The 26,808-nt window shown below is 45.2% G+C and overlaps 1 protein-coding gene across 4 annotated transcripts in view; it reads left to right on the forward strand.

The window, feature by feature from the left end:
* The first annotated feature begins 2,834 nt into the window (after positions 1-2,834).
* PALM2AKAP2 (PALM2 and AKAP2 fusion) overlaps positions 2,835-26,808 on the forward strand; it is a 356,481-nt gene continuing 332,507 nt past the window's right edge. For all 4 annotated transcript variants that reach the window (XM_056848165.1, XM_056848160.1, XM_056848159.1 and 1 more), the window contains exon 1: positions 2,835-2,904. In XM_056848165.1, the coding sequence (XP_056704143.1) occupies positions 2,860-2,904 (45 nt within the window). In that variant the 5' untranslated portion in view covers positions 2,835-2,859. The remainder of the gene's footprint in view (positions 2,905-26,808) is intronic.

Raw genomic sequence — 26,808 nt, forward strand, 5'->3', positions numbered from 1 at the left:
CAAAATTTGAGTCCAGTAGTATCTTGGACCAATGACATTTACCAGGGATATATGGTATCTGACAAAGTGAGCTTTGACTTATGAAAGCCTGTACCCCCGAAAAATGCTGTTGGCCTTTTAACATGCTACTGGACTCAGATTTTGTCTCACAAAACAGCACTTAAGTTTTCAAGGCCTCTATTTTTAAAACAGTTATTTGTACTAAAACAAAGGTTTTTTTTTTAAAGTCCAGATTGGAATCTCATCCTCCCTTTCCTGGGATAAGACTCGGCCTTGGCCCTGATTGGTACTTGGATGGGAGGCCCCCCAAGGAATTCCAGGGTTGCTATGCAGAAGTAGGCAATGGCAAACCACCTCTGTAAGGTCGTTTATGCATGGGTTCGCCCCTCGGCTGTCTTGGTTGTTCCTTGGAGTTACGCATGAGTTTTCCATCCATTAGAGATGACATCACTGCCAGCCCTCAGAAATCCTGAACCTTCCCATTCCTCTGTTTGCCCAATTCTTCCCTCTCCCCTGAGCTCAGCCCACTTGAAATCCCCAGGCATAAGGCAAAGCATGGGACACCCAAGCTTGGTTTCTATCACAGAAAACAAACACCCAATTGCAAAGCAGTATGTAAAGAGGTGGAGATTCAATGCTTCCTAGGAGCTCTTTCTGAGCAGGCTTTTCAAAACCGAAGCTTGTATTTCTCTCCCCCACCCCCCACTTTCAGATTGTTCTGTTTTTTCTTCTCAAAATGCTTTTTTCATGCAGCAATTGGGTTTGGGGGGGGATTTTCTCTCACAGTAAGCTCTACAAAGTAACCAATTACAAAGCAGCATTTAAAGGGGCGGGGACTGGATTTGAGCTTAAAGACTGCTGGTGCATAGACTCCCAACAGGAAGGTGTGGGTCCAGCGAGCAACGAACCTCAGGCAAAACCCCCATGCATAAATGACCTAAGTCTCTTGCTTTGAAAACCCCAAGAGGGGTCGCCATAAATTGGGTGCAACTTGATTGCATTTTCTACCACCATGCAGAAGCGGGCATCTGAAACTTTTCATGGCATACAGCTCAATAACATCACCAGACAACTGTTGCAGATCACTGATATTAAAGGGACAGCGTGACCAGTTTAAAAGTGAGCAACCCTAGCTTTAAAAACAAACTCTTAATGGTATTTTAGAGGCCCATCCCAGGAAGTGGGAGGCAACAGTTCTTACCCATCTGGAACCTCCACCCAGTGAGTTCTAGATCCTATGGGCAAAGTTAATGAATCTTGCTTTGCTGTTCTATGACTGTGATATCATTTGTACAGCAAATGTGAAGGAAGGTGAGTTAAAAGTGATATAGAGAGCTACAGATATAATTGGTCTGCTCTGTGAAAGCATTTGATGGTTTATTGTTCATGCAGCTAACTTTTTTTTAAAAGGGAGAAGAAGGTACATGTTCCACTGGAGGGAAAAACCTGAGCTTTTAGACAGCACCCCCATGTTTTTTTCCCCAATAACCTCTCAGTGGGAACCACCCTTTGGAAATCTAACATCCCAAATGCTAACAGAATAGGTGAATATATCGGAGAAAACTATAGGTTACATTGGAGATCCAAGATTAGATCTGCTAATATATTCTTGGGCACTAAACAGAACCTGTGGTTGCCTGATTTAAAGTGGACTGAAGTGCCAGGGTAAGGTGGGATTGACCCCACCTGTCATTACCCCTAAAGAAACAACCCCCCCCCACATGTAGTCGCCATCACCCCTCCAATGACTTCGGGTCTTTGTTGGGATTATGCATGCCGTTTCCATCCGGCAGAGGTAGCCTTGCTTGCCCCCTGCCTTTCCCCGCATTTTGCCCGTGTTTTCAAATCCGTGATAAAACAGGTCCCTCAAAACAAGGGGGAAACACACGGAAACGCAGGGGGAGAGCGAGGCAACCTCGGATGGTCAGAAACGGCATGCATAACCCAAGCAAAGGCCAACAGTTGTCGGAGGGGTGCCGGGGAGGGAAACAGCCCTGCATAAAAGACCTTCCTCTACCTGCTGCCTTCGACTTTCTCGAGCATTATTGTGTGCTTCTCCCTTTTTCCTGTTCAAATGCAGCACTCTACATGGGGGGCTTATTGTTGAGTTTTGAGAATTTGGACGGGGAAAACGTGCATCTAGAGAGCGGCAAGCCCTCCCATGCATAAGCGGCATATGGTGCTTGGGCAAACGGCAGCCCATCGTTAGAAGGGGCGCGCTCGCCTTTGAAAAATGATGATTTTTAAAACAAGCTTTCCCCGAGGCGGCCAAGCCCCCGCCGTTGCAACGCTCCCCGCCGCCGGCTCAGCCGCCCCCTCCGCTGCAGCAACCCGGCGCCGGGTCGCCCCTTCCCCTCCGCCCCTTCGACGCACCGCGCCGCCTCCCGCCGGGTCAGCTTACTACGCCTCGGCGGCGTGAGCCGGCCGTCCAGAGGAGGAGCGAACCCGCCGCCAAACGTCAACGCCCGCGCAGCCAGCCAGCCAGCCAGCCAGCCAGCCACCCCCTGGACGCAGGCAGCTCTCCGAGCACATAGATGGCTGGCTGGCTGGCCGGACGGCCGCGCCGCCCAGCAGCAGCGATGAAGCGCAGCTAGCGGCAGCCCTGCAGCTGGGAGGCGGGTAGGCAGCGGGCCAGTCCCGGCGGCCAAAAGGGTCTTGCCCTGAGCGGCGGGGTCTTTCCAGCGGCGGCTGCCTGGTTTGGTTTGGTTTCTCTCTCCCCGGGATCCTCCTTTGGCTTTCCTTTCCGGAGGCTCCGCGGGCTGAAGAGGGCGCCTCCCCGGCTGACCGCCGCGTCTTCGGCTCTTCCCTCCTTCCTCTCGCCTGGGCTTCTTCCTCCCCGGCATCCTTCCCTCGCCCAGGATGGCGGAGGCTGAACTGCACAAGGAAAGGCTGCGCGCGATTGCAGTAAGTCCGCTGCGATTGATTGATGGATTGATTGAGTTCATTGTCTGCGGCCGAAGGCCATCGCAACCCACCATACAAAACATTAAAGCCACCTAAAAAGATTGTAAAATAACATTGAAATCACTTTAAAACAGTCTGACCCACAACAAACTAATATTTAAATATGTTAAGATCCCTGGTTAAAAACCGCTTTAGCTAGGATTTTGGATTCTGCCTTTTTGTCTTTTGGGGGGGGGGTACAGAGAGAAGAAGGGGCTGGGCATTCCAGCACAGGGGCCCTTCAGACACCGGAGAAGTTTTGCTGAGCTCGCCTTCCATGCTCGGTTGCCTTTTGGCGCAGAATCGTAGAATCATGTAGAGTTGGAAGGGACCACCAGGGTCATCTAGTCCAACCCCCTGCACAATGCAGGAAATTCTGAACTACCTCCCCCACCCCACCCCCACGCGTTGCTCTGGCAGTGTGGTGTGGGTCTTTCGGGTTTGCGTTTCGCTGACACCGAGTTGAAAGCAAAAGGAGAGCGCATCTGGGCGTACTTGAACGACCAACAGAAGAAGAGCGGGGATAAATAAATAAAAAGGAGTGAAGAGGAGGGCACACTCTCTGAGCAAAAAAAAAAAAAACTACTATGGAATAAACTCTAGCTTGGCAGATGTTTTGGGAATGGAGTGGTGGTCTCTCACAGGACGCAGATTTTGTTCTGATTAAATAACAGCTTGCACTATTTAGATGATTAAAGATTGGATCTGTTTTTTAAAACATTTGAACCAAGGGCACTTTCATACAGCCCAAATAATGCACTTTCAATCCACTTTCAATGCACTTTGAAGGTGGATTTTACTGTGGCCATTTATGCACAGGAGGTTTTGCCTTGTGTTTGCCACTCTCTAGATGCACATTTTCCTCATCCAAATTCCCCATCCGAATTTGAGAAAACTCTGCATGGGGGCTTAGTTTTGAAATTTGGATGGAAAAAAGGTGCATCTAGAGAGCAGCAGATCCAAGGCAAAATCCCCCGTGCATAAATGGCATGTGTAAACTGGCCAAATCCGCTTGCTAACGATCATTAAGGTGCAGTGAAAGTGGACTGAAAGTGCATTATTTGGGCTATGTGAAAGTGCCCCAAGTCAACTAAAACTGGTATTTATTGATGGCCAGGTAAATGGTTGATCTCTTTGACACTGGGACATAATTTCCCTTGCCCATCTTGAATGCTCCTCAGATATATGAGGGCAGGGGAAGACGTTGCTCTTCTTGGGGGGGGAGGGAGGGGGGAGAGAGAGTGCTTAGCAGAAGTTGGGTCCTGGCATGCACACTCAAACTGTTAATGTTCAAACACGTGTCAGGCTTGTGGTTCGCCACTTCCTGGTTTTTGACGAGAACCGGCTGGCCTCTTTACCACATAAACAACACAATGTGGCTGGCCGTTCATTCAAAATACCTTGGGCACCCGAAACGGTTTAACAAAGCAAAGCTTGGATTGCTTTTGAATATGAAATCACAACAAGCGATGGGAAGAGAGGAGGAAGAGGGATCAAAGGTGGATTCTTCGGGAGCTTTGAGGATCCCGTCTTTTTTATTTTAATACCACGCTCACTTATTATGCCAGTAAAGGTCCATGTATGTGTGTGTGTACCACGCTCACATTAAATTTGCCTATAGAGATTATGGTGCGTGACGCCTAAAACAAGATGTCCTACAGCTAGAAAAAGGAAAGCCCCGAGACAACTGAAGTGCTGTTTTCTTAACAGACATTGTGCCAATCACATTCCTATCAGAACTACAGTGTGCAACAAAGTAAGGCTTTCACTCATTGTTTTGAAGTACTGTGTCCCCCATCTCCAGTGTCTCCTTGTCTAGAACTGGTCCTGTGGGGAACCCCTGCCACAGAAACACATAAAGGGCGCAGAAGATTGTGCCTTCCGCTCCTCTGCTAACCCAGCATGACCTTGTCCTTGAGGTACCATGCTGACATTAATCCATCGTGTGCACAGCTTTCCCTCTCTACTTTGTAGCGCTGTTCTGCTTACTCAGGCAAAACGGCAGACTCCAGAAAGGGCAGGGCTCCATCCGTGTGGCCGTCTGCGCATCTCAGGTCTGAAGTGAGAAGGCAGAAAAGGCTGCCTGGATTTTAGGAACTCTGCCAGAGCGTTGCCAATGATCAACAGATGTTGTGTGGTGTGTGTATGTGTTTTTTTTTTTTACTATAGCTGGCCACAGATGGATTCTATATTTCCTTTGTAGACATAGGAACAGCTGCTGGCCTGGCGACTCCGGGAGGCTGTTTTCTTAGGTCATTTAATCCAATAATATGTGTCTTTTATATTCAAAATATGCAGACCTCCTCTCCGTTTAAGCCCTTTGAAAACGTTCCCGGAAAACATCAAAAAGGCTGTACTGGTTGGGGGGACAGCAAGTCTGACAATTTAGAATGATTTAATATTGTAGCCATTAGAAAGAAGCTTGATGGTTTTCTTCTCAAAAATCGGCTCCGAGCCTTGCTATGTAAGCATTTACAACACGAAGAAGAGTTGGTTTTTTATATGCTGACTTTCTCTACCACTTAAGAATCAAACCAGCTTACAATCGCCTTCCCCTCCCCTCAACAGACACCCTGTGGAGCAGGTGGGGTCAAGAGAGTTCTAAGAGAGCTGTGACTATCCCAAGGGCACCCAGCTGGCTTCATGTGTAGGAGTGGGGAAACACATCCAGTTCACCAGATTAGAGTCCATCACTCTTGTGGAGAAGTGGGGAATCAACCCTGGTTCTCCAGATTAGAGTCCACTACTCCAAACCACGGCTCTTAACCACTACACCACTAAAGTGTTCATCAATATACTTTGATAAACCCTCTAACAGGTTGCTCTTATGACTTTCCGTGCAAGCAGGTAAGAAAAGCAGGATAAGAGTGGAACTGGATGTTGGGAGACAGGTGCAAGATTCCCTGCTGTCTAGTGGTATCTGTTTCTTAGCACTAATATGGAAACTTGCAGGTGACAGTCAATAGGAGGAGCTACCCAGTCATCCCATGACTTCTAAGTTTAATCATGATCCTTTGGTAAGAAGCTTTATCCAAAGTTTTTTGGAAACACAATTATTGTCCATGAGTTCATTAAAACTCTCTCAAAGAACTCAAAAAGGATGGTGAGACAGGGCTGCCCTTTACAGAAGCCATGCTGATTACCCTCAGCTGGGCTCATTCCTCTGTGGGCTTAATAACTCCATCTTTAATAACAGTTTCTACAATTTTTCCCAGAACAGAAATTTACTTACAACATTTATTCACCTTTCTCCCTTGCACAACTCAAGGCAGCTTATATTATAAAAACAATTATAAAGCCCATTAAAAGTCAGTGACAATTTAAAAACTCCACCTGCAATTGCCAATAATAAAAGCTAAATCAATATGGAAACTTGCAGGTGACAATCAATAGGCAGGAGAGGTCGCTTGCAACCCTTATCACCGCTGCTCTGATTGTCTCTTGCAGACCCTCCCATGTGAAATGTTAGCCCATTTTTGCCCCAGGCCAAACTGATTATCCAGAACAAAATGAGCTGGGAGTGGATGGCCAAATACTAGAGCTATATTATCAAATTGATTATTACAGGCTGTAGGTCAAAGGATGAGCTGGCCACAATTAAATTATCTGTCATCTTTCACTGACAGCAGGGATAGATGTTTAACATATGCACAAAACTGCTTGCATTGCTACCATTGTCATTTCAATGATAGGGAGAAAGTTTTTATGGCCAGTTTATTGTGATTTGCAGCCAACTCCAATCAATAGTTTGGTGTAGGCAGCAACAGATTCAGATAATGTATAAGAGAAACAGTTTAACAGAATATACCACAGTCCTAAAATCCCAATCTTCTGCAATCTCAGGAAAACTCACATTTTGAGGACTGTAAATCTTAGGGGTTGTATCCACTACACACAGTTTGAAGCCTTCTTCCAATAAAAATGGCTTTATTATGTTTTAGTTGCAAGCTGCCTTGAACAGGTCTCTGAAGAGTAGTGGATACATTTTCTAAATAAAGTGTATCTTCTTCTAATGGAAGGGCCACTGAAGTTGGAGGAAGCCTCCTGAGGCTGGAAGAACTTCCTCCAGCCTAAAATAAGATACATAAATAGATTATTACGGCCTTAGCCATATTAGTGACTTGAATCTGCTATCCACTGACTGTTGAGTCTTCTTCCAGTGGAGAAAGTCTTCCTCTGAGAGGAAGCTTAGCGGAAGAAAGTTACTAGATTCAACCCCAATATATTTTTCAGGAATACACCTAAAAATGCATGTTTAGAAATGTGTATCACCAGATGTGCTCAACAGACAGCCAAGATTGAATGCAGCTCCCTGTGTAATACATGTTTGATTCTCTGCCAGGCCCTGTTATGGTGCTCAGATTAAGGAGGATCTCTACATTTTAATCTATAGATTCCTTCATGGTTTGGGCTATTGAAAAGACAAACTCAATCATGACACCCCTATCATACATATTGAGATATCACAAGTCACATTTCATTAAATTTATGATGGCTGGAAGAAGTTAATATGATAAAATACATGATAGTGACTTCAGTCTTCTGTCCTCTCACTTCAGTCTTCTCACTTCTGCTAAGCCTTCCTCTAGGAGAGAAGGCTTAGTGGAAGGGAGTCACTAGATCCACCCCAATCTATTTTTCAGGAGTACCCTCTGCTTGAAAGACCTAAGCAAGGCTGTTAAGAATAGGACATTTTGGAGGTCATTAATTCATAAGGACACCATACATTGGAAGCAACTTGACAGCACTTAACACATGCACATGATAGGATGTAGTCAACAAGCTCATCCTTTATGTACAGAGGGCCTAAAATATGTAAGTCTTCGTAGATCAAAATCAGAAAAGGAAATCTATGTAGATGCTGGAGCACTGGAGTTGTATTGCTGATCAGCCCTCCGGTTGGCATTTGTCTTCTGAGTTGCCGCTTATAGGCTCAACCACCAGCATAGTGTAGTGGTTTGGAGTGGTGGTTTGGGTTTAATTCCCCACTCCTCCACATGAGCTGCGGAGGCTAATCTGGTGAACCAGGTGGTTTTCCCCACTCCTAAACATGAAGCCAGCTGGGTGTCCTTGGGCTAGTCACAGCTCTCTCAGCCCCACCTACCTCACAGGGTGTCTGTTGTGGGGAGGGGAAGGAAAAATGATTGTAAGCTGGTTTGATCCTTCCTTAAGTGGTAGAGAAAGTTGGCATATAAAAACCAACTCTTCTTCTTCATGTGTTGTTGGCTGGTTTTTGTGCTTTCAGGGTACCATGTGTCGTACTCCGGCAAGAGTGTAGCGTGCAGGCAGAAACCAGGCCGGAGGCTTGGCCTCTGTTTTCAACAACAGCAATGGGAGTGCTGTGCCGACCAGAGCCTGACGCAGGCTTTTCTCTTCCCATGGACCGGGCTAGACTAAGATAAGTAGCAAGTAAAGTAGTAGAGGCACTTACTAGCACAACCTCCTTGTTTATCTGATCAGACGTCAGCTTGCACACCGGGGTGAACTGAAATAGTTGCTTAGTGCTCCTGTGTGTTTCTCAATCAGTGGCCTTCAACATGTGTTGAACCCACAAGAGCTCTGGCAAACTGCCTGGCCTTTTATTAGCCTATCAGTTCCAGCTTCTTCCACTCCATCCTGATGAGGCTTAATTGTCTCCTTTCTCTCAAGGCCCACCTGGCATTTTGCCTTCTTTCTCTTAATTGAAGCTGTGCCCTGATTCTCTGCTTCTCAGCCGGCTTGGGAGAACTTGCAGGCGAGGAGTCCTGCTGCCCTTGCTGCTGTTGCTTCTGCTGCTCTGTTTGCTGCCAGAAAGAGCAGCCCTCATAGTAAGAATTTTCACTAGTAACTATTGTCTCCCTCAGGCCTTTCAGAGGAAATTTTTTATTTTGGAAAGCCTTTGAACTAAACTGATTGGTTTTCTCTATTGCCTGACTGTTTTTATATATCCAAGTGTTATTTTATCAGTGCTGTTCTTTTTAATATTATTTGATTGGATCTGTAATTTCAAATTTTAATGGCCAGCTGTCTCTAGGGTCCATGAGGCTGAAAGGTGGCATATAAATACCTTGAATAAATAACATTTGGATGATTTTTAGAGTGGATGTTATTCTCTACAGAAAAGCTGGAGTTTTCTGATCTCCTGTGCTATCCTAAGCAGACTTACATCATACTAAGACTTTCAGGGTACAGCTCTGCTTAGGGACTACATTGCTAGTGTGCTGTAAAGAGGAGAAGAACCACAATGTCATCCTTGTAAGTAGTTGTAGCTGTTTGTTTTTTTAAGAAGCTGCTGATTCTTTACTCTAGTGGGGGGTCGCTATTGTTGGAACAAATTGCTTCCTTATAAGACTCAGAATTGCTGAGGAAGGTGGGTTGATGTGAGGTAGGAGTTCCTCCTTCTTTTCCAAGGGTGATTCCACACTAGTGAAATGTAGCACAGTTACCCTCACTTGTATGAACAGTTACAGTAGGGTTTCCAGATGATATTGTCCTAATTGCAGTGCTCTCCTGTCCTTTCATTGTTATGGTCCAGTTTTTTCCCCCCTACAGGCTGATTTGTTGTAATGTTTTGCTTTTGTTCAGAATAGATGTGTTCTGTGTGATGGACTTTTTGCAACCGTCTTATGATCTCTGGAAGATGTATGCTTTGGTGCATGCTGGAAAGCATAGTTCTGGTTGTCAGCCTCCAACCTGCTTGCTACAGTTGCCATTAAAAATAAATTGAAACTGGTGTTGTTGTACTGTTGTGGACCGACAACGTTTCTATTTACACCAGTAGGCAATATACCTCCTGTCATGATATACTGTAATACTACTAACTGGCACAAACTTGGGGGAGAGGATGTGGACATATACTTTCACTGATGTGCATAAACAGACTGAGAGGTGGATTCATGATCCTACAGAACTGAACCTCCTGAGTGGTCTGGGAAACCTGGCAAGTAGCTGATTTCAAAAGCACTGTATCCACGGTTGTGCAGATCATGTGTTGTCATTCTGCATGCACCTAGTGCTGGAAAAGCAATGTCTGCAGAGAGAATGACCTCAGTGAGGAACTGCCCCAAGAGACCATGGAGTAATAAGACCCTTGGTGGATTCCTTCCTGCCTTACTGAGCATTCAAGAAGAATCACAACCCTGGTGTGTAAACAGATTCTGGGCATTTGGGTGTTGTTCATGCAGCCATCTGTTCCACAGTAAACCCCTTTGCAAACTTGAACACCATTGCAGTTCATAAATTAATGTGAGGTATCAAATAACATTTCATCATTTAATGCAGGGAAAAATCCATAGCAAGTTGAAAGGATGGCATGCTTTTGTATATATTGCAGATTAAATTGCAAATACAAGTCCCTTCCCACCCTAAACGGCGTCCTTCAAGCTGTTGGCTAAATTAGAAAGAATGTTTTAAAAATTCTCTTTGAAAAGCTAGGCTACATTGTCATTCTTTCTCAAGGACTACAACTATGTTGTTAAAAGTAAAATCAGGATGATTCTGTTGACTGGAAGCGAAATTGTTCAGTATGTGAGCGGATGCTCAGTTTTGTACTCGCTTCTGAGTTAGAGTTGCTAAATTTCCAACCAGTGTAGCTGTTCATTGCACATAACTAAGCGATGGTGGTTATTTGCATCTTGTGAAAAACTTCACCTGCTAGTTTCTAAAGTTCACTCTACTCTTAATGACACAAGAACAGATCATGACACTTCCTTGTTCTTCACAAGGTGAAGTAGAAAAGGCACACACAAATTGCAAGTCTACAAGGTTTAGGCTTGCCAATCTCCAGGTCGTCCGTGGAGTTCTCTGAGAATTACAACTAATATTCAGACTGCAAAGAAAAAATGCAGCAATAGAAGTAGAGTTGTCAACCTCCAGGTGGGGCTTGGAGTTCTTCTGGAATTGCAACTGATATCCAGACTACAAAGATCAGGTCCCCTGGAAGAAATACCAATTTCAGAGGGTGGACTCTATGGCATCACATCCCTGCTGAGCTCCCTCCTCTCCCCAAATTCCATCATCCCCAAGATCTACTCCAAAATCTCCAGGAATTTCCCAACCTGGAGTTGGCAATACTAATAGGGTGCATGTGTAGTACTTACAGCGCATTCCTGAGGGGAACGGCTGTGCCGGTTTCAGGAAGCAGCGCAGCTGCGCTGCCTCCAAAGGAGGTTACGCGCCCCCCTCCCGGGGCTGAAACCTTACGTTTCGCAAAAAAAAAAAAAAACACTTGTGCAAACCTTCATAGGGTTTGCCGCACGGGACGCCTCCTGGGACGTCGTGCAGGCTTTTACACTGGTGGGATGCTGGCGGAAGTTCCCATCAGCGTCCCAAGACAGCGCTGCCACCATGGCGACCGGCGTCTGCGCCTTCCCACCGGTGTTCGAGCCACTAACGCCAGTGTAAGTTGCCTGGATGCCAGCGTGGGTGGCCCGAACGCTGGCGCAGAGCATTCCTGGCCTTCTAAGGGCTTTTGCCCTTCAGGCTCAGAAATGCGCTGTTAATTTAAAAATAATAATAATAACACCTCCTGAGGCCAGTTCCCAAAGCTCCCCTGGTCTCCACTTTCCAAGTATTTGAAAGGAATGTGTGATATATTTTAGACAATTGTAGTCTTCAGTTCGGATAAGGAGGATAACATGTATTTTGTACTTTGATAGCTAAGTGTGCCAGTACAAAATAGTAAGTGAGAACTGGCCCTCAGTCCTAGGTCCAGCTATCAGATCCAACAGCATTCACACAGCTCAGTTAAACATTCTTCTGAAATCCGCATTGGTCACTGATATCGCTGTAGAAGCCTTTGTTAGGCCCAAGCCTCCCTTGACATTGTGTCCATAAACTGATATTGCTCTCTCCAGAATACGGCATCGCTGTTGACTTCTGTCCCAGGGCTTTGAAAGATGAAAAATATTATTTTTGTGGGGTGGGGGGAGAATATTGGTCACTTGAACAGAAGAATAACTAGGGTTGCCAACCTACAGGTAGTAGTTGGAGATCTTCTGCTATTACAACTGATCTCCAGGTGACAGAGATCAGTTCACCTGGAAAAAATGGGCTCTTTGGAAGGTGGACTCTATAGCATTATACCCCTTTGAAGTCCCTTCCCTTCCTTCCCCAAACACTGTCCTCCTCAGGCTCCGCCCCCAAAATCTCCAGGTATTTCTCAACCTGGATCTGGCAACCCTAATATTAAGCAAGACTCTCCAAATCCAGGTGGGACCTGGAGATCTCCTGGAATTACAACTGATCTCCAGATTACAAAGATCAGAAAATGGCTGTTTTGGAGAGTAGACTGTACGGCATTATACCCCACTGAGGATCCTCTTCAGGCTCCACCCTTAAATATGCAGGAACTTCCCAACCCTAAGTTGGCAAGCCTAGGTATAAGGTTGGTAATTGCCCTCTTTAAACTCCCAACTTGCCACTTGGAAAGCAGGTTACTTTGAAGCAAGGATTCCAGCTTGGCAAAACAAAAATATTTAATTCTGAAGGAGTGTCATGAAGCCCAGCCCGCTACTGCTAGGGCATCTGAACACTCCGGCCACCTCCTACATGGCCTCAGAAAGTTTGGTAAGGTGGCTGTGGCTCACCTATGTCCTCCTTTTATTCCTGGCTCCTTTCCTGTGCATCCTGGAGTGGAAAGTCAGTGACTCTTCACTGCACATGCCCCGTTGTGGCTTTCTTTCTCTCACAAGTGGAGTTGGATTGCTCATGACAGGCAAGGAACTAGGGTTGCCCAGTCCCTCTTCACCTCTGGCAGGAGGTTTTTGGGGTGGAGCCTGAAGAGGGTGGGGTATGGGGAGGGTAGTGTGACAGCAAGATAGATTTCCCCTGAATGTGGAGGATCCACTTAAGCAGTCTGATTTAATAGTTTATGATAGCCTCTTTTCCTTTCTGTAAATGTACTGAAGTGTATTAAGACAGCAAGGGAATAGCTTGTTGCTGGGCAGGATAACTCTATGGGCATTTATTCATGGAAGGTTTTGCATTGGATTTGCTACTCTTTAGATGCACTTTCCCCCCATCCATATTCTCAAAACTCAACAATAAGCCGCCATGCAGAGCTTTGAGAATTCAGATGGGGAAAATGTGCATCTATAGAGTGACAAATCCAATGCAAAATCTTCCATGAATAAATGGCTTATGTGTGTGCTAAAGGTAGTGGGGGAAAGTCATGGAAAGTCATGGTGAACGATTACAAGAACTGGAACTGGATAGAACTGCTGGAGCTCTCAGACTCCAGTCTATGTAAAACAACCAGATAAGCACAGAATGTTGATGTGCCTCATCAGAGTGTGGATTTTGGATAAATGTCTGATCCCCAGTAGAATCGGGGCTCAGTGTTTTGCTTGCTAGAGTAACTGAGCCGCAGCTGCGAATAAAACTGTTTTTCTTGATAACGGTTTTGGGTCTCTCTCTCTCCCCCTCGAACCCTGGTTTCCACTACAGTAGGGACTTCAATGCCATAGAGTTCAATTGCCAAAGCGGCCATTTTCTCCAGATGAACTGATCTCTCTCGGCTGGAGATCAGTTGTAATAGCAGGAGAGCTTCACCTGGAGGTTGGCAACCCTACACGGAACCAATATGCCTATTCACACAGTCAAGGCCCACCCTCTCAGGTCAGCAGAACTACTGCCAATCAGCCATGAATTGAGTGGGTTCCTGTCTTCTACCCCAAGTGGTTCAATGGGCAGAGTCAGGGCCCATCCCACCCCGACATAAAAGAACTCCCTCGATTGCAACTTGCCAAACCTGCTTTTAGGTAACGTCCAGCTACAGCTTGATCATATGAACATAGCATTCCAGCAGAGGAGCAGGAGTAATATGTCCTCCATCAACATGCCTTTAAAATTCACTGTTTTCGTGGTTGCCCAGCAGTTTAACTGAATTTGGAGCATGCCACAGCAAACACTGATATTCAGTCTGACAGCAAGTGATGTGTTGTGCTTCAGTGTAATCTATTTACCTAAGCAGTTTATTGATACCTATTACCATAACATCCTTCAATAGAAAAATGCATTTACCTTTGAAGGTAGTGAATTAATTTTCAGAGAACGACAAGGGAAACGTTAAAAAAACAGAGCATCTGAATGGTTTGACCAACGGCACGCACAAAATCTGTATTATGGTGTGGAATAGGATTCTCCCAAATCAGCATATCGACTGGTGGTCCTGGGTCCATTCTTTGAGAACGAGAAATGCATATTGTTAGCTGCTGAAATATTTTCGACTTGGCAACAGGAAGGGTGGTATTCCAGCAATTCACCATGCGGCGCAGTAGTTTTAAAAATATCTAAGACCTCAGCTACCGTGCACTCATGATATGGGCCCGATGGTTAGTGGCGGAACAAAGCACAAAGGGCAGATTTGCAAGTAAAAGGTGGGCCTCCTGAACACCAAGCTGTGGTCCTCTTTAATGAATACTTCTGTCCTGGAAAGTTCCAGCAAGTGAAAAGAATCTTGGGAGCAGCCATTGCTATCTATAACCCAAGCTATTCGGAGCCATCCTTAAGAAAAAGGAGTTTCCCCAGCTGAAGGCAGGATATTGCCCACTATTTGGAGCACCAGAGAATTGGGGTCCAATTCCAGAATTCCAATCCACGCTTTAGAGGCTACCAAACCAGTTGTAGTGTAAGGACTGGAATGTTAAAGGAAGGCAAACCAACCTATGTTCCTATTGTTGGCCAGGAGTCAAGCATAGTTTCTCTCACAAATTTATAATATAGGGTCTCCCATGCACAATTTCAACTGTGTGCAATCTCATGAGCCACAAAAGAGACCATCTGTTGGTATTCACCTTACTTTGGTGTTTTGTATGGCAGCAAGGGTATTTTAGAGAGCCAGCATAATGTAGTGATTAGTGTCGGAGTAGGATCTAGGAGAGCCGGGTTTGAATCCTTGCTGTGCCATGGAAGCTTGCTTAGTGCCCTTGGGTCAGTCACATACTCTCAGCCTAACCAACTGTGACAGATGAGCAGAGGTCCTGCCCCTTTCTATCAGTCACCAATCCCCTGTTTGCCTGTTTGGTGTCTATGTCCAGAGCGGCTAACAACCAATCAGGGCCCATGGATAGCCAAAGAAGCCAGGTTAGGTGAATAGGAACAGAATTGGCAAACTATGCAACAACCCCTGCTTATATGCCCGCTTGGAGCCACGCCCCCCAAGTCCGTGATTGGGCAGCTGCAAACCCTTACAGCCAATAGGGACACACAAGTGCAGGAGCCTGGAGAGGCTCCAAGCTTAACATAGTTTCAGCTTCCCGCTGCATACATAACAGAAACATTATGACTTAATGAACCCGGCTAAAGTTGTGTGTTACCTGTAAATAGTTTTAAGTCTCTTTACTGAACATCCTTATTTCCTTTATCTCGGGTAGTGAATAAAAGTTACTTTTTTTGTCCTGTTTCCCTGATGTCTCATATGAAATAACTGCCTTTGGAAAGCCACATGGGTTCGGTCTGCCAGGAGAAGGCTGTGGTAGAGACCATACTGGTCAAACTACACAGCACGCTGCCTCTCCTTAAATTGCATTTAAAACCCTGACCTTCACTCCTACCTCACAGGGTCGTTGTGAAGATAAAACAGAGGAGGGGAGAATGCTGTAAGCCACTTAAGTCCCCATTAGGAGAAAAAAGCTAAGTATAAAATAAACAAACAAATAAATAAGGGTAATTAAGCATTCTGTTGATTGATTTTGGTTTCTTTCTGACCTTTCTGCATAGTAATAAGCATCTTAAAATATATTAAATTTGCCATCATTGGGAAAGACCCCAATCAGAACTATGGCTAAAACAGAGAGTTAACATATCTTCTTATCCATCCCCAGCCACTAACATTAAAAACAACACTTGCATCAAAGTAATGTGAAACTGGAATATTTTTGTGAATATACATTTCTTTCTTGATAAGTATCCTAGGAATCCGATAACTTTTTTTGACACTAGTTCTAATATAATATTGAGATACCATGGATACAGAATTCTAAAAAAAAATGTTCATTTCTTAAGAATTGTTTAAACAGTGTCTGCCTTCCAGAAATGCTCTACAATCTTTAGTGAACTCATCCATGCAAAAATTCTACGACATATGTCACTATTAGTCCTGTTCTACAGGTGGGGGAGACTAGTTAAAAAAGACCCACAATCACAATGCTATGAAGCCTGGACTTGAACTAAGCTTCAGCTATCCACCAGCTGTATCCAGAGTTACTGAGCAACCAGTATTTTAACAGTTCCACTAGTGAAATGCAGTGTAGGAGCTACACTAGGATGGAAAGACCCCAGTTCAAATCCCCAGTAAGCTATAGGCCTTCTCTTTCAGCCTAATTAACCCAACAGTATTGTTTAGAAATGCCAACCTGGAAATCTCCCAGAAGTACAACTGATCTCCAGCCTACAAAGATGAGTTCCCCTGGAGAAAATGGTTTCTTTGAGTGTGACCTCTATGGCATTATACCCTGTTGAGGTCCCTCCCCTCTCCAGACCCTGCCCTACCCAGGTTCCACCCCCAAATCTCCTGGAATTTCCCAACCCTAGGATTGTTGTGAGAGAGCCAGCATGGTTTGGTGGTTCAGAGTGGTGGAGTCTAATCTGGAGAAGCACGGGCTCAGACCTACCAAACCCTGTTTTGGTGGCCCAAGCAGGGAGCCGGCTGCACTGGTGTTTGGGGCTGTTGGGGTTTGTCGGGGCCTGTTGGGCCGGCGTGCGGCCCAGGGAGCCCTCCCGGGGCCTCTGGGTTGTGGCAAATGGCTGCTCACCCGTGGGGTGGCTGGGGGGAAAGGAGCACTGGAACAGCTGGCTCTGCGCTCGCCTCCGCGCTCCGACTCTGGCCTGCCCCCTGGGTTTAAATGGGCCAATCAGGCTTGGCCGAGCTTAGGGGTGGGCCTTGCTGTGTGCCGGACCTGGGTGTTTTCACTGAGGTCCAGCAGCACAGTATATAAAGAGGCCCTACTCCACTCAGATGGCATTTGGCTTTGAGTTGTCCCTCCCAGCCTCTCTTTGTTTTGAAGCATTGTGTTATCAATTTTGTCGCAACTTTGTTGGTTTGGCGGATGGGCATGGGGGGCAGATACAGCTGGGAAAGCTGGCCTGCGTGCCCCCTTTTCCTCACTCTGAGAGTCCCAACAAGGGATTTTGGGGGAGGCTGGATATGTAAAGGGGCAAGCCATGCGTGGGGGGCTTCCAGGGACAAGCCCAGCTCGGGGGCTGTGAAGCGGGCAAGCAAGAAGGTCTCCTTCTGAGTGGCAGGGAACCACACAGCTGGTTTCCATCCTTGTGGATTCCAGATACTGCCATCTTATGCTGCTTCCATCAAGCAGGCTGGGAGGTCAGTTACATCAGCCTGCAATGGCCTGGCCGATGTATATGAACATGCCCCAATGCCATGTGAATGCCTACTGGCTGTACACAATGAAGTTGTGGCCATTTTACATCCAGCTACTGCCCTCTGTTGTCGTTTCATGGTTAGGTCCAGGGTCACACAAGGGATGGGGTTCCCATAGCGGGGAGTTGTTTCGGGGTTCGGGGGGTTGCCAGGTAGCGGGCTCAGCCTGATCCCACTTAAACTCTGAGCCAGCAACTGGGTTCGATCCCCCACTCCTCCACATGAAGCCTGCTGGGTGACCCTGGGTCAGTCAGAGTTCTCTCTGAACTCTCTCAGCCCACATGAAGCCAGGCAATGACAAACCACCTCCAAACGTCTCTTGCCTTGAAAACCCTATAGGGTTGCCGTAAGTCAGCTGAGACTTGACGGCACACGTGCACACACACACACACACAGGATTGTTGTGAGGGTGAAGGATGGAATGGAAAACAAAGTAAGCCACCTTGAGCTCCATGAACAAATGGTGGGATAAAAACGCGTGATAGATAAAACCATCCTCTTTGATACTATCCTGTATTAAGCTCTGTAGAGCCAATAAATTCCAAATTCTTTCAGTTCAACCCATGATCCTCCAGGCCCTACACCTTATTGGCTAGAATCTGCCCTGTTACATCTTTATTGCTGACCTGCCAATCTCACTTGTGATCAATCCATTTCTGCCCTGGACTCTGCCTGCTATAGCTCTTCTCCTATTCCTGTCTGAGAAGCCAGAGTATTTGCAGTCAAAACTTGGCAAATCTAGCTGGATCGTGCGCTTTCATTTATTTTTGTAAACTTAGATGTGTGAGATCCTTTCCTTCAAATAATATACTGTTTCTCATGTTTTAACTTCTGACCTTGTGTCACAGGCAAGTTAATTTTTTTCCGTGCGACCATTTAGATGTTTTCTTGTTGGAAATAAATAGAAGGCCTTTTGTGTTTGTGCTTTGAAGAAGTAGCTGATGTAGGCTGTCAAAGCTTTCCTTTGAGGTTGACTTAGAATGGAATGTTAATATCTTTTGCCTTTTTGGCAAAAATCTTCACATGCTTTAAATATATTCCTTTTAAATAGCTGATCAGATTGGGTCATACCAATGATGTCCCAGATGCTAGAGTTCCTTTTCGCGTGTGATGCATTGTCAAAGACCTGGCATGGCTTTCTTATTTTAGGAATACAAAATGTTATTGCACTCTACCTCATTGTTCTGATTTTGGGGGAAAAAGCTGAGAGCCAGTGTGGTGTAGTGGTTAGGAGCAGTGGACTCTAATCTAGAGAACTGGGTTTGATTCCCCACTCCTCCACATGAATGTGTGTGTGTTAAGTGCCATCAAGTCGTTTCCGACTCAAGGCGACCCTATGAATCAATGTCCTCCAAAGTGTCTTATCCTTAACAGCCTTGCTCAGATCTTGCAAATTGAGGGCCGTGGCTTCCTTTATAGAGTCAACCCATCTCTTGTTGGGTCTTCCTCTTTTCCACCTGAGTAGCGGACTCTAATCTGGTGAACCTGGTTGGTTTCTGCAGTCCTTCACATGAAGCCTACTGGGTGACCTTGGGCTAGTCACAGCTCTCCTAGAGCTCTCTCAGCCTCACCTACCTCACAAAGTGTCTGTTGTGGGGAGGAGAAGGGAAGGTGATTGTAAACCACTTTGAGACTCCTTAAAAGTTGAGAAAAGTAGGACATAAAAACCAACTTTTCTTCTTCTTCCTGTTATTGCTATGTCTGTGTGCATTCTTAAAGGCCTGCTTTCTGTTTCAGTTTCTAATTAGCCATTTTTTGAAATTGACTCCTGTCCTTGTTTGTATGTATGCATCTTAATGACAGATAAGACACTTGGCCAATTCTGAAATTAGTCTGCACGTTTTGTGGCAAGCATGAATCTTGGCCCAGGTCTGCTGTGGGTGGAGGAGAGGGGCAAATATGGTTGCCAGGTCCCTCTTTGCCACCGGCGGGAGGTTTTGGGGGCGGAGCCTGAGGAGGGCAGGATTTGGGGAGGGAAGGGACTTCAATAGGGTTGCCAACTGCCAGATAGTAGCAGGAGATCTCCTGCTAATTCAACTGATCTCCAGCCAATAGAGATCAGATCACCTGGAAAAAAATGACTGCTTTGGCAATTGAACTCTATTGCATTAAAGTCCCTCCCCTCCCCAAACCCCACCCTCTTCAGGCTCCGCCTTCAAAATCTCCCGCCGGTTGAGAAGAGGGACCTGGCAACCCTAGACTTCAATGCCATAGAGTTCAATTGCCAAAGCGGCCTCTTTACTCCAGGTGATCTGAGCTCTATCTGCTGGAGATCAGCTGAATTAGCAGGAGATCTCCTGCTACTACCTGGCAGTTGGCAACCCTAGGGGCAAAGCATCAAGCACAATGTGATGCAGAAACACCTCTTGCCCACCTTTTGGCAAAGAATGAGATCTTTCTCTTCCAAAACATGTCTGGTCTTGCCAAACCTTATTTGGGGAGCTTTCCCAGTTCAAATAGATTTTTGCTTGAAAGCTCCTGCCACAAGAGCGCCTGGAATAGAGTTGCCAATCTCCAGGTGGTGAGCAAACTGAGAAAATGTATAAAGCACACAGACCACAGTAGTGATACAAACAAACTTAAGTACTATCAATGTTGTAGCATGTATTAAAGCTCACACAAGAGGTTGTTCAATCATTATAGCGACTGTCACTGTCACTCATACATGGATATTACAGACATAACAATTAGTATACAAGAATCATAAAATGCCTCTAGAGTAAATGCTAGAAAAGATCCTCCAAACAGGGCGACATGGAGCGTGTCCCCCAGTAGCGCTGTTCCAAGCATGCGCAGTAGTTGAGAAGTGCGCTGCACCGAGCATGCGCAGTGGTGAAAACTGAAGAGCAAGGAATGATCAATGAGACAATTAAATGATAGCTTCCAATAACTCTTGTATATCCACAAAGCATTTGGTGTGTGCTGAGAAGATCTTGCATACTCCACCTACAACATTGATAGTACTTAAGTTTGTTTGTATCACTACTGTGGTCTGTGTGCTTGTTATACATTTTCTCAGTTTGCTCAGCTCAATAACAGCACACACCTTATTATTAATCTCCAGGTGGTGGCTGGAGATCTACCACTTTAAATGTGGCTCTTGTCTAAGTTGCAGATTCATTCTGACAGTAAAAGAAATCACTAATCCTACTACAGGGAGAACTTTCTCTATTCGCAGTTTCAATAATTGTGATTCCCGCAATTTGATTTATTGCATAATTTGCACATGCCAACATTGGTACATTGGCAAAACATCGAGACCTATTAAGTATCGCATTAGCGAACATAGGTCCAGATTGAGGAACAAAGTAGCTGAGGCACCTTTAACACCACATTTCCTTGAGAAGAACCACTCAGACAAAGACTTATCCTTTTTCGTCTTGTGGCGCTTAAATACTGCGCTAGACCTGACATGCTATTTGTAATTGTCTATTAATGATCTTGAATAACTGTATGTATCACGGTTATTTTGTTCTCATCTGTTACATATTAAGAACTCTGTATCTTTAAATTGTTAAAGCCGAGATGTACCCCGTATTCACGTGACTAGATTCTTTTTAAACGGGGTGGTAACATGGCTACTTTGCCAATGCAGAAGCATTGTAATTTACAGCTAGCGTGTAAGTACTCAGACAACTTCTTTTCTCTATACTATGCATGATTTTGATTATTCATTATGCCGTTATACTGTATATCGTTATTATTATCTTATTTATATAGTGGCCCCTGAGGAAGGCTGTCTGCATAAGCCGAAACAGAAAGGAAACCGGACTTCTGTCGCAATGACTTATCACCTTACCTCTTGAAGAGAAGGACACTTTCCTAGTTAATATTCTAGGACTGTATATTATCCTTATTGTGGCTGTGTATGTACCTTTGGACATTGTTCATGAGTACACTAGATACTGGATGTATCTTCATATGCTTTATTGAGCATAAATTTAAATTGCTTGCAGTTTGCAGCTTGCAGAAAATGGCCACTTGGCAATTGGACTCTGTGGCATTGAAGTCCCTCCCCTCTCCAAACCCCACTTTCCTCATACTCCATCCCCAAAATCTCCCGGTATTTCCCAACCTGGAACTGGCAACCCTAGCCCAGAATCATAATAGTCCACATTTTGCATAGAATCAAAATTACAGTACATGTGAAATCTTTAAGCTTTTAAGAGCCGTTGTTTGCATGCTTGGTTTTTTTAAATACAATATTCTTGTAATAAGGTAATTTTTCCAATCTTGAGCATATGTACTTGCAGCTTATTTCAAGTAGTAATACTAGCCACATTAAAAACATTCTTGCTATTAATGGTATTGAAGAATTTCAGAGTAGCTTGGAAAACAGAAAATGCAAGGTAGTAATTATCCTCCTTCTGTAGAATTGGTTCTTCGCTCAGTATCAATTTAGTTACAGACCAGACCTGCTGATTTTATTTTATTGCCTTATGAAACGGTTAGCAGGAAACTCGTGTAAAGATGAGGAATTCTTCAGCATGTTTTGTTGTGTAGATGTCCATTATTGACTGTTACTCTAACCAGTCAAACAGTGCAATCCTAAACAGGTCTACTCAGAATCTGACTCAAGTCTACACAGCAAAGCGTTCTTAGGATTGCAGCCTCACTGAATTACTTCTTAAATGTTAGCTTAAAACGGTTTGGGTGTCTACCAACATATATAATTTTAGCTAAGAACCATTATCAGAATGCTCCCACTACATTTTGAACAGATGTAAATATTTCTCTTATTTTCTGGTTAATCGGTTCTTCTGGTCTTCAGCAGAAGCTAGATTTGCACAACATGAGATGAATTGACTTGATAAAGGAAGCCATGGCCCTCAGTTTGCAAGACCTGAACCAGGCTGTTAAGATGTTTTGGAGGTCATTAATTAATAGGGTCGCCATAAGTCGGAAGTGACTTGACTGCTCCATAGCACACACACATATTTGCACAAGGCCAACTGGCCAACCCTTGTATCAAAATGAAGCCACCTGCCCCTTTCTCAGAGCATGGTGGTGGACCATGGGTTGTCTCAGAGCATGGGTTGTGGGCCCACTGATACCTTTTCTGGGGCTTGCCAATGTTTTTAGGAAGTGAAGGAACCTATTTACTTTAGACCACTGGTCTTCAGCCATTCCAGATCCTGGCTGATTAGGCTGAACCCCTTCCCCACATGCAAAAAGGTCCTGGTTCTTAGGGTTGCCAACTGGCCTGAAGAAAACACGCCCTGTCCCTTTAATAGAGACATAATGTCTCTAAATGGGAAGTTGAAGCTTTTCATGACATGGAGGTAAATAACATCACCTGGTAAAGAACATGCCATTAAGCCTTTATTAAAGGAACAGAATATTTTTTCTCCAGATTATTGGCAACTCTATTGAGCCCTGCACACATGGGGAGATAGATTGAGGAGAACCCACATCTTTGACATAAACTGGGGATCAAGACCCAACCAGAGTACTCCATAATGTGTGAGGCATCAGTGAAGTGGGATACAGTACAATGTACATGGGTCGGCTCAGTTCCATTTTAAATGCATTCCGTTTTTATAAAATGAACAAAAAACAACTAAATGGCTACTGAGTATCTCAAGCAAGGAGGAAAGCTAACTCAAAGCAACGTTACCCTTTTCTGTGCCCATTCTGCAAGGCGGAATTTTAATTGCATCTAAAACAGGACACATTTGCTTCCTCTACCTGCAATCTGGCAAGGAGATTTCCTTAGGTGAAGGGTACAACTCCCAAAAATTTCATCCCAGTTCCTGGGAATATGTTTTCCCAATAAGAACAACTATTGAATTCATTTCCTAATGCAAGTAGCTTTTATTCCAGTACTAAAGACTTTCAAATTTCTAAAATGACATAGGAATCCATTTTGTCCTTCTTTTTGTCCTTCTTTCTTTCTTTTTTCACCCCTGCTTCCACCTGTGTGAACACCCTTAAGTGCTTTAAGTCTGTCACCTGCTTAGGGTTGCAGACAGGCCTGGAGGAATCTGTCCTGCCGTTTTAACAGAGGCTTAAAGTCTGGAAAAGAGCAGCAGTAGTTTTTCATGGAATTGAGGGAATAAAATCACCTGGTAAATAACAACCCATTAAGCCTCCGTTAAAGGGACAGGACATTTTTCTCCAGACCTGCTGGCAACCTTGCACGTGCCCCGTATTTTAGCTTTCAACATCTGTATTTACCCCATAATTATTTAAATAAGCCAGTACCACACATTTCTATTTTTAGCATGACAAAATAAGGCAAAATATGCAGGCATATTTCTGAAATCAAACCCATTTAACAAATGACCTTAATGTGTGCATTACTGACACATTTTGGTATTCTCCTTCTGTAAGCTGATTTTTCCCTCCATCTGCAGTGGTTTAGAATTCTTTGGTGCAAAAAAACCCCCAGCCTATACGAATTGTTTGAGCTTAGAAACCATCGATACCTGTCTGGCAGACACTTTGGAAACCTGTCTGTGTTTGGGCTCAACATTTTTGAAGTGCTAGGGACCAAAACTGTTTGTACATTGGACAGAGAAGAGCCCAGTGGGCCTTGTGCAATTGCATTCTGGGTAGCGGTGACTTCCATTCCATCTGGGCTTTTGGCGTTTGGAACTGAATGGCACAGCTGTAAAGCAGCTGTGTTTCATTTATGTTTGAGAACAAGGTCCCTTTTGTCTGTCTCAAATATTTTTTGCCCCCTCCTTTTTTTCTCCTCCACGCCTCACGTTTTTTTCCTCTTAAAGTTTTGGCTGCTTCCAGGAAAAGTAGCTATGGAAAGAGAAGTTCACACTTTGAAGCCTGACATTTGCGTGGCGTTAACGTCTATCTGGAGAATATGGTGTCCAAGGCTGCTTTCTTTGGCTTCTATGAAAAATGGAGCAGAAAATTGCACTCCTTTGGTACAAACCAGAGCAGGCTCTGCGTTGCACTAAAGAACAATTTGCTTGCAAATGTTGTAATTTAAGTGCTGCAGTAGCAAAGGGGATGAATGTAAGCTGTGAGACAAGATGTTCGCCTAGTTCAGATTTCAGTCCAGCCTGTAACTCATAGCCAAAGATCCCAGTGCTGGTGCAGTAGAACATAAGAACATAAGAAAAGCTCTGCTGGATCAGACCAAGGCCCATCAGGTCCAGCAGTCTGTTCACACAGTGGCCAACCAGGTGCCTCTAGGAAGCCCGCAAACAAGATGACTGCAGCATCACCATCCTGCCTGTGTTCCACAGCACCTAAGATAATAGGCATGCTCCTCTGATCCTGGAGAAAATAGGTATGCATCATGACTAGTAGCCATTTTAACTAGTAGCCATGAATACCCCTTTCCTCCATGGACATGTCCACTCCCCTCTTACAGCCTTCCAAGTTGGCCGCCACTACTAGTCGTTATCCTACACTTACCCTGCAGATGACAGAAGGATCTGACACCAAGGTGTAGAGTTCATAGTTAATTGCACCTGAAACCACAGAAACCACCCATCATGCAGGGATGTTCCGATGATGCCCCCATGACAGGTGGAGATGGAGGTAGCCAACTAGTGCATACTGATATGGCCATGCTGTCATGCTGTCCCCACCCTGTGTCAGACAACACAATTACATGTGAATTGTTCTTCTCAGTCCCTGCATGTATGGTGGCTGATTAGGCTGAACCCCTTCCCCACACGCATTCCACCACCCACATGCAGAACACAATGAGGGATGGAAGCAAGAGGAACGCAGGTGTAAGGAGGAGAGTGGGGAAAATAGAGTTCCCAGGCTGAGTTTGGCAACCAGTGAGATGGTTGGAGGCGAGGATATGGGTGGTGAATTGTCAGTGTCACCAACATCACTGTGTCTCTTCTGGGTGCAACAGAAGTAATAATGGGTAGCTCTAGGAATCAACAGAAATTCTGTGGTAAAACCATAGAGTTTCCAGTAATCCCTAGAGCTACCCATTGTCACTTCTGGGTTGTACCTGGAAGTGACGTACCAGTGCAGAGGCCGGCAGCTTTTTTAAAAAAAATTCTCCCACCACTGCTCTGAGTGGTGGTGGGCAACAGTGACAATTGATGAGAGGCATCCCACCATAGGGGGTTCTGCTGTCGACAGAAGCAATCAATCCATCAAATTTCAAACTAGCCACCATGACCAAGACCAAAGAGCTGTCCAAGGATGTCAGGGACAAGATTGTAGACCTGCGCAAGGCTGGACTGGGCTACAAGACTATTGCCAAGCAGCTTGGTGAGAAGGTGACAACCCTAACCCTAACTGTCAACCTCCCTTGGTCTGGGGCTCCATGCAAGAGCTCATCTCGTGGAGTTGCAATGATCATGAGAACGGTGATGAAGCAGCCCAGAACTACACGGGGGGAACTTGTCAATGATCTCAGGGCAGCTGGGACCATAGTCACCATGAAAACAGTTGGTAACACACTATGCCGTGAAGGACTGAGATCTTGCAGAGCCCGCAAGGTCCCCTTGCTCAAGGCAGCACATGTACAGGCCCGTCTGCAGTTTGCCAATGCACATCTGAATGACCCAGAGGAGAACTGGGTGAAAGTGTTGTGGTCAGATGAGATCAAAATCAAGCTCTTTGGCATCAACTCAACTCACCGTGTTTGGAGGAGGAGGAATGCTGCCTACGACCCCAAGAACACCATCCCCACCGTCAAACATGAAGGGGGACATATTATGCTTTGGGGGTGTTTTTCTGCTAAGGGGACAGGACACCTTCACCACATCGAAGGGACGATGGACGGGACCATGTATCGTCAAATCTTGGGTGAGCACTTCCTTCCCTCAGCCAGGGCATTAAAAATGGGTCGAGGATGGGTATTCCAGCATAACAACGACCCAAAACACACGGCCAAGGCAACAAAGGAGTGGCTCAAGAAGAAGCACATTAAGGTCCTGGAGTGGCCTAGCCAGTCTCCAGACCTTAATCCCATCGAAAATCTGTTGAGGGAGCTGAAGGTTCGAGTAGCTGCACATCAGCCTCAAAATCTTACTGACTTGGAGAGGATCTGCAAAGAGGAGTGGGACAAAATACCTCCTGAGATGTGTGCAAACCTGGTGGCCACCTACAAGAAACGTCTGACCTCTGTAATTGCCAACAAGGGTTTTGCCACCAAGTACTAAGTCATCGTTTGCAAAGGGATCAAATACTTATTTCACTCATTATAATGCACATCAATCTCTGACTTTTGTCTTCTGGGTTTCTGGGGGTTTTCCTGTTGTTATTCTATCTCTCACAGTACACCTACCATTAAAATTATGGACTGGTCATTTCTTCGTCAGAGGGCAAACAGGCAAATTCAGCAGGGGATCGAATACTTTTTTTCCCTCACTGTATGTGTATGTAGTAAATGACAAGCATGAGTTTGGAGCCCACCTTGGGGTGATGCTGGCAATATAAGTCAAAGCTCAGCTTTTTGGAGCCAGTGTGGTGTAGTGGTTAAGAGCAGTGGTTTGGAGCAGTAGACTGATCTGGAGAACCAAGTTTGATTCCCCACTCCTCCACATGACCAGCGGACTCTAATCTGGTGA

This window comes from Euleptes europaea, chromosome 4 (genome assembly GCF_029931775.1).
Source record: "Euleptes europaea isolate rEulEur1 chromosome 4, rEulEur1.hap1, whole genome shotgun sequence".
Classification (NCBI taxonomy): domain Eukaryota; kingdom Metazoa; phylum Chordata; class Lepidosauria; order Squamata; family Sphaerodactylidae; genus Euleptes; species Euleptes europaea.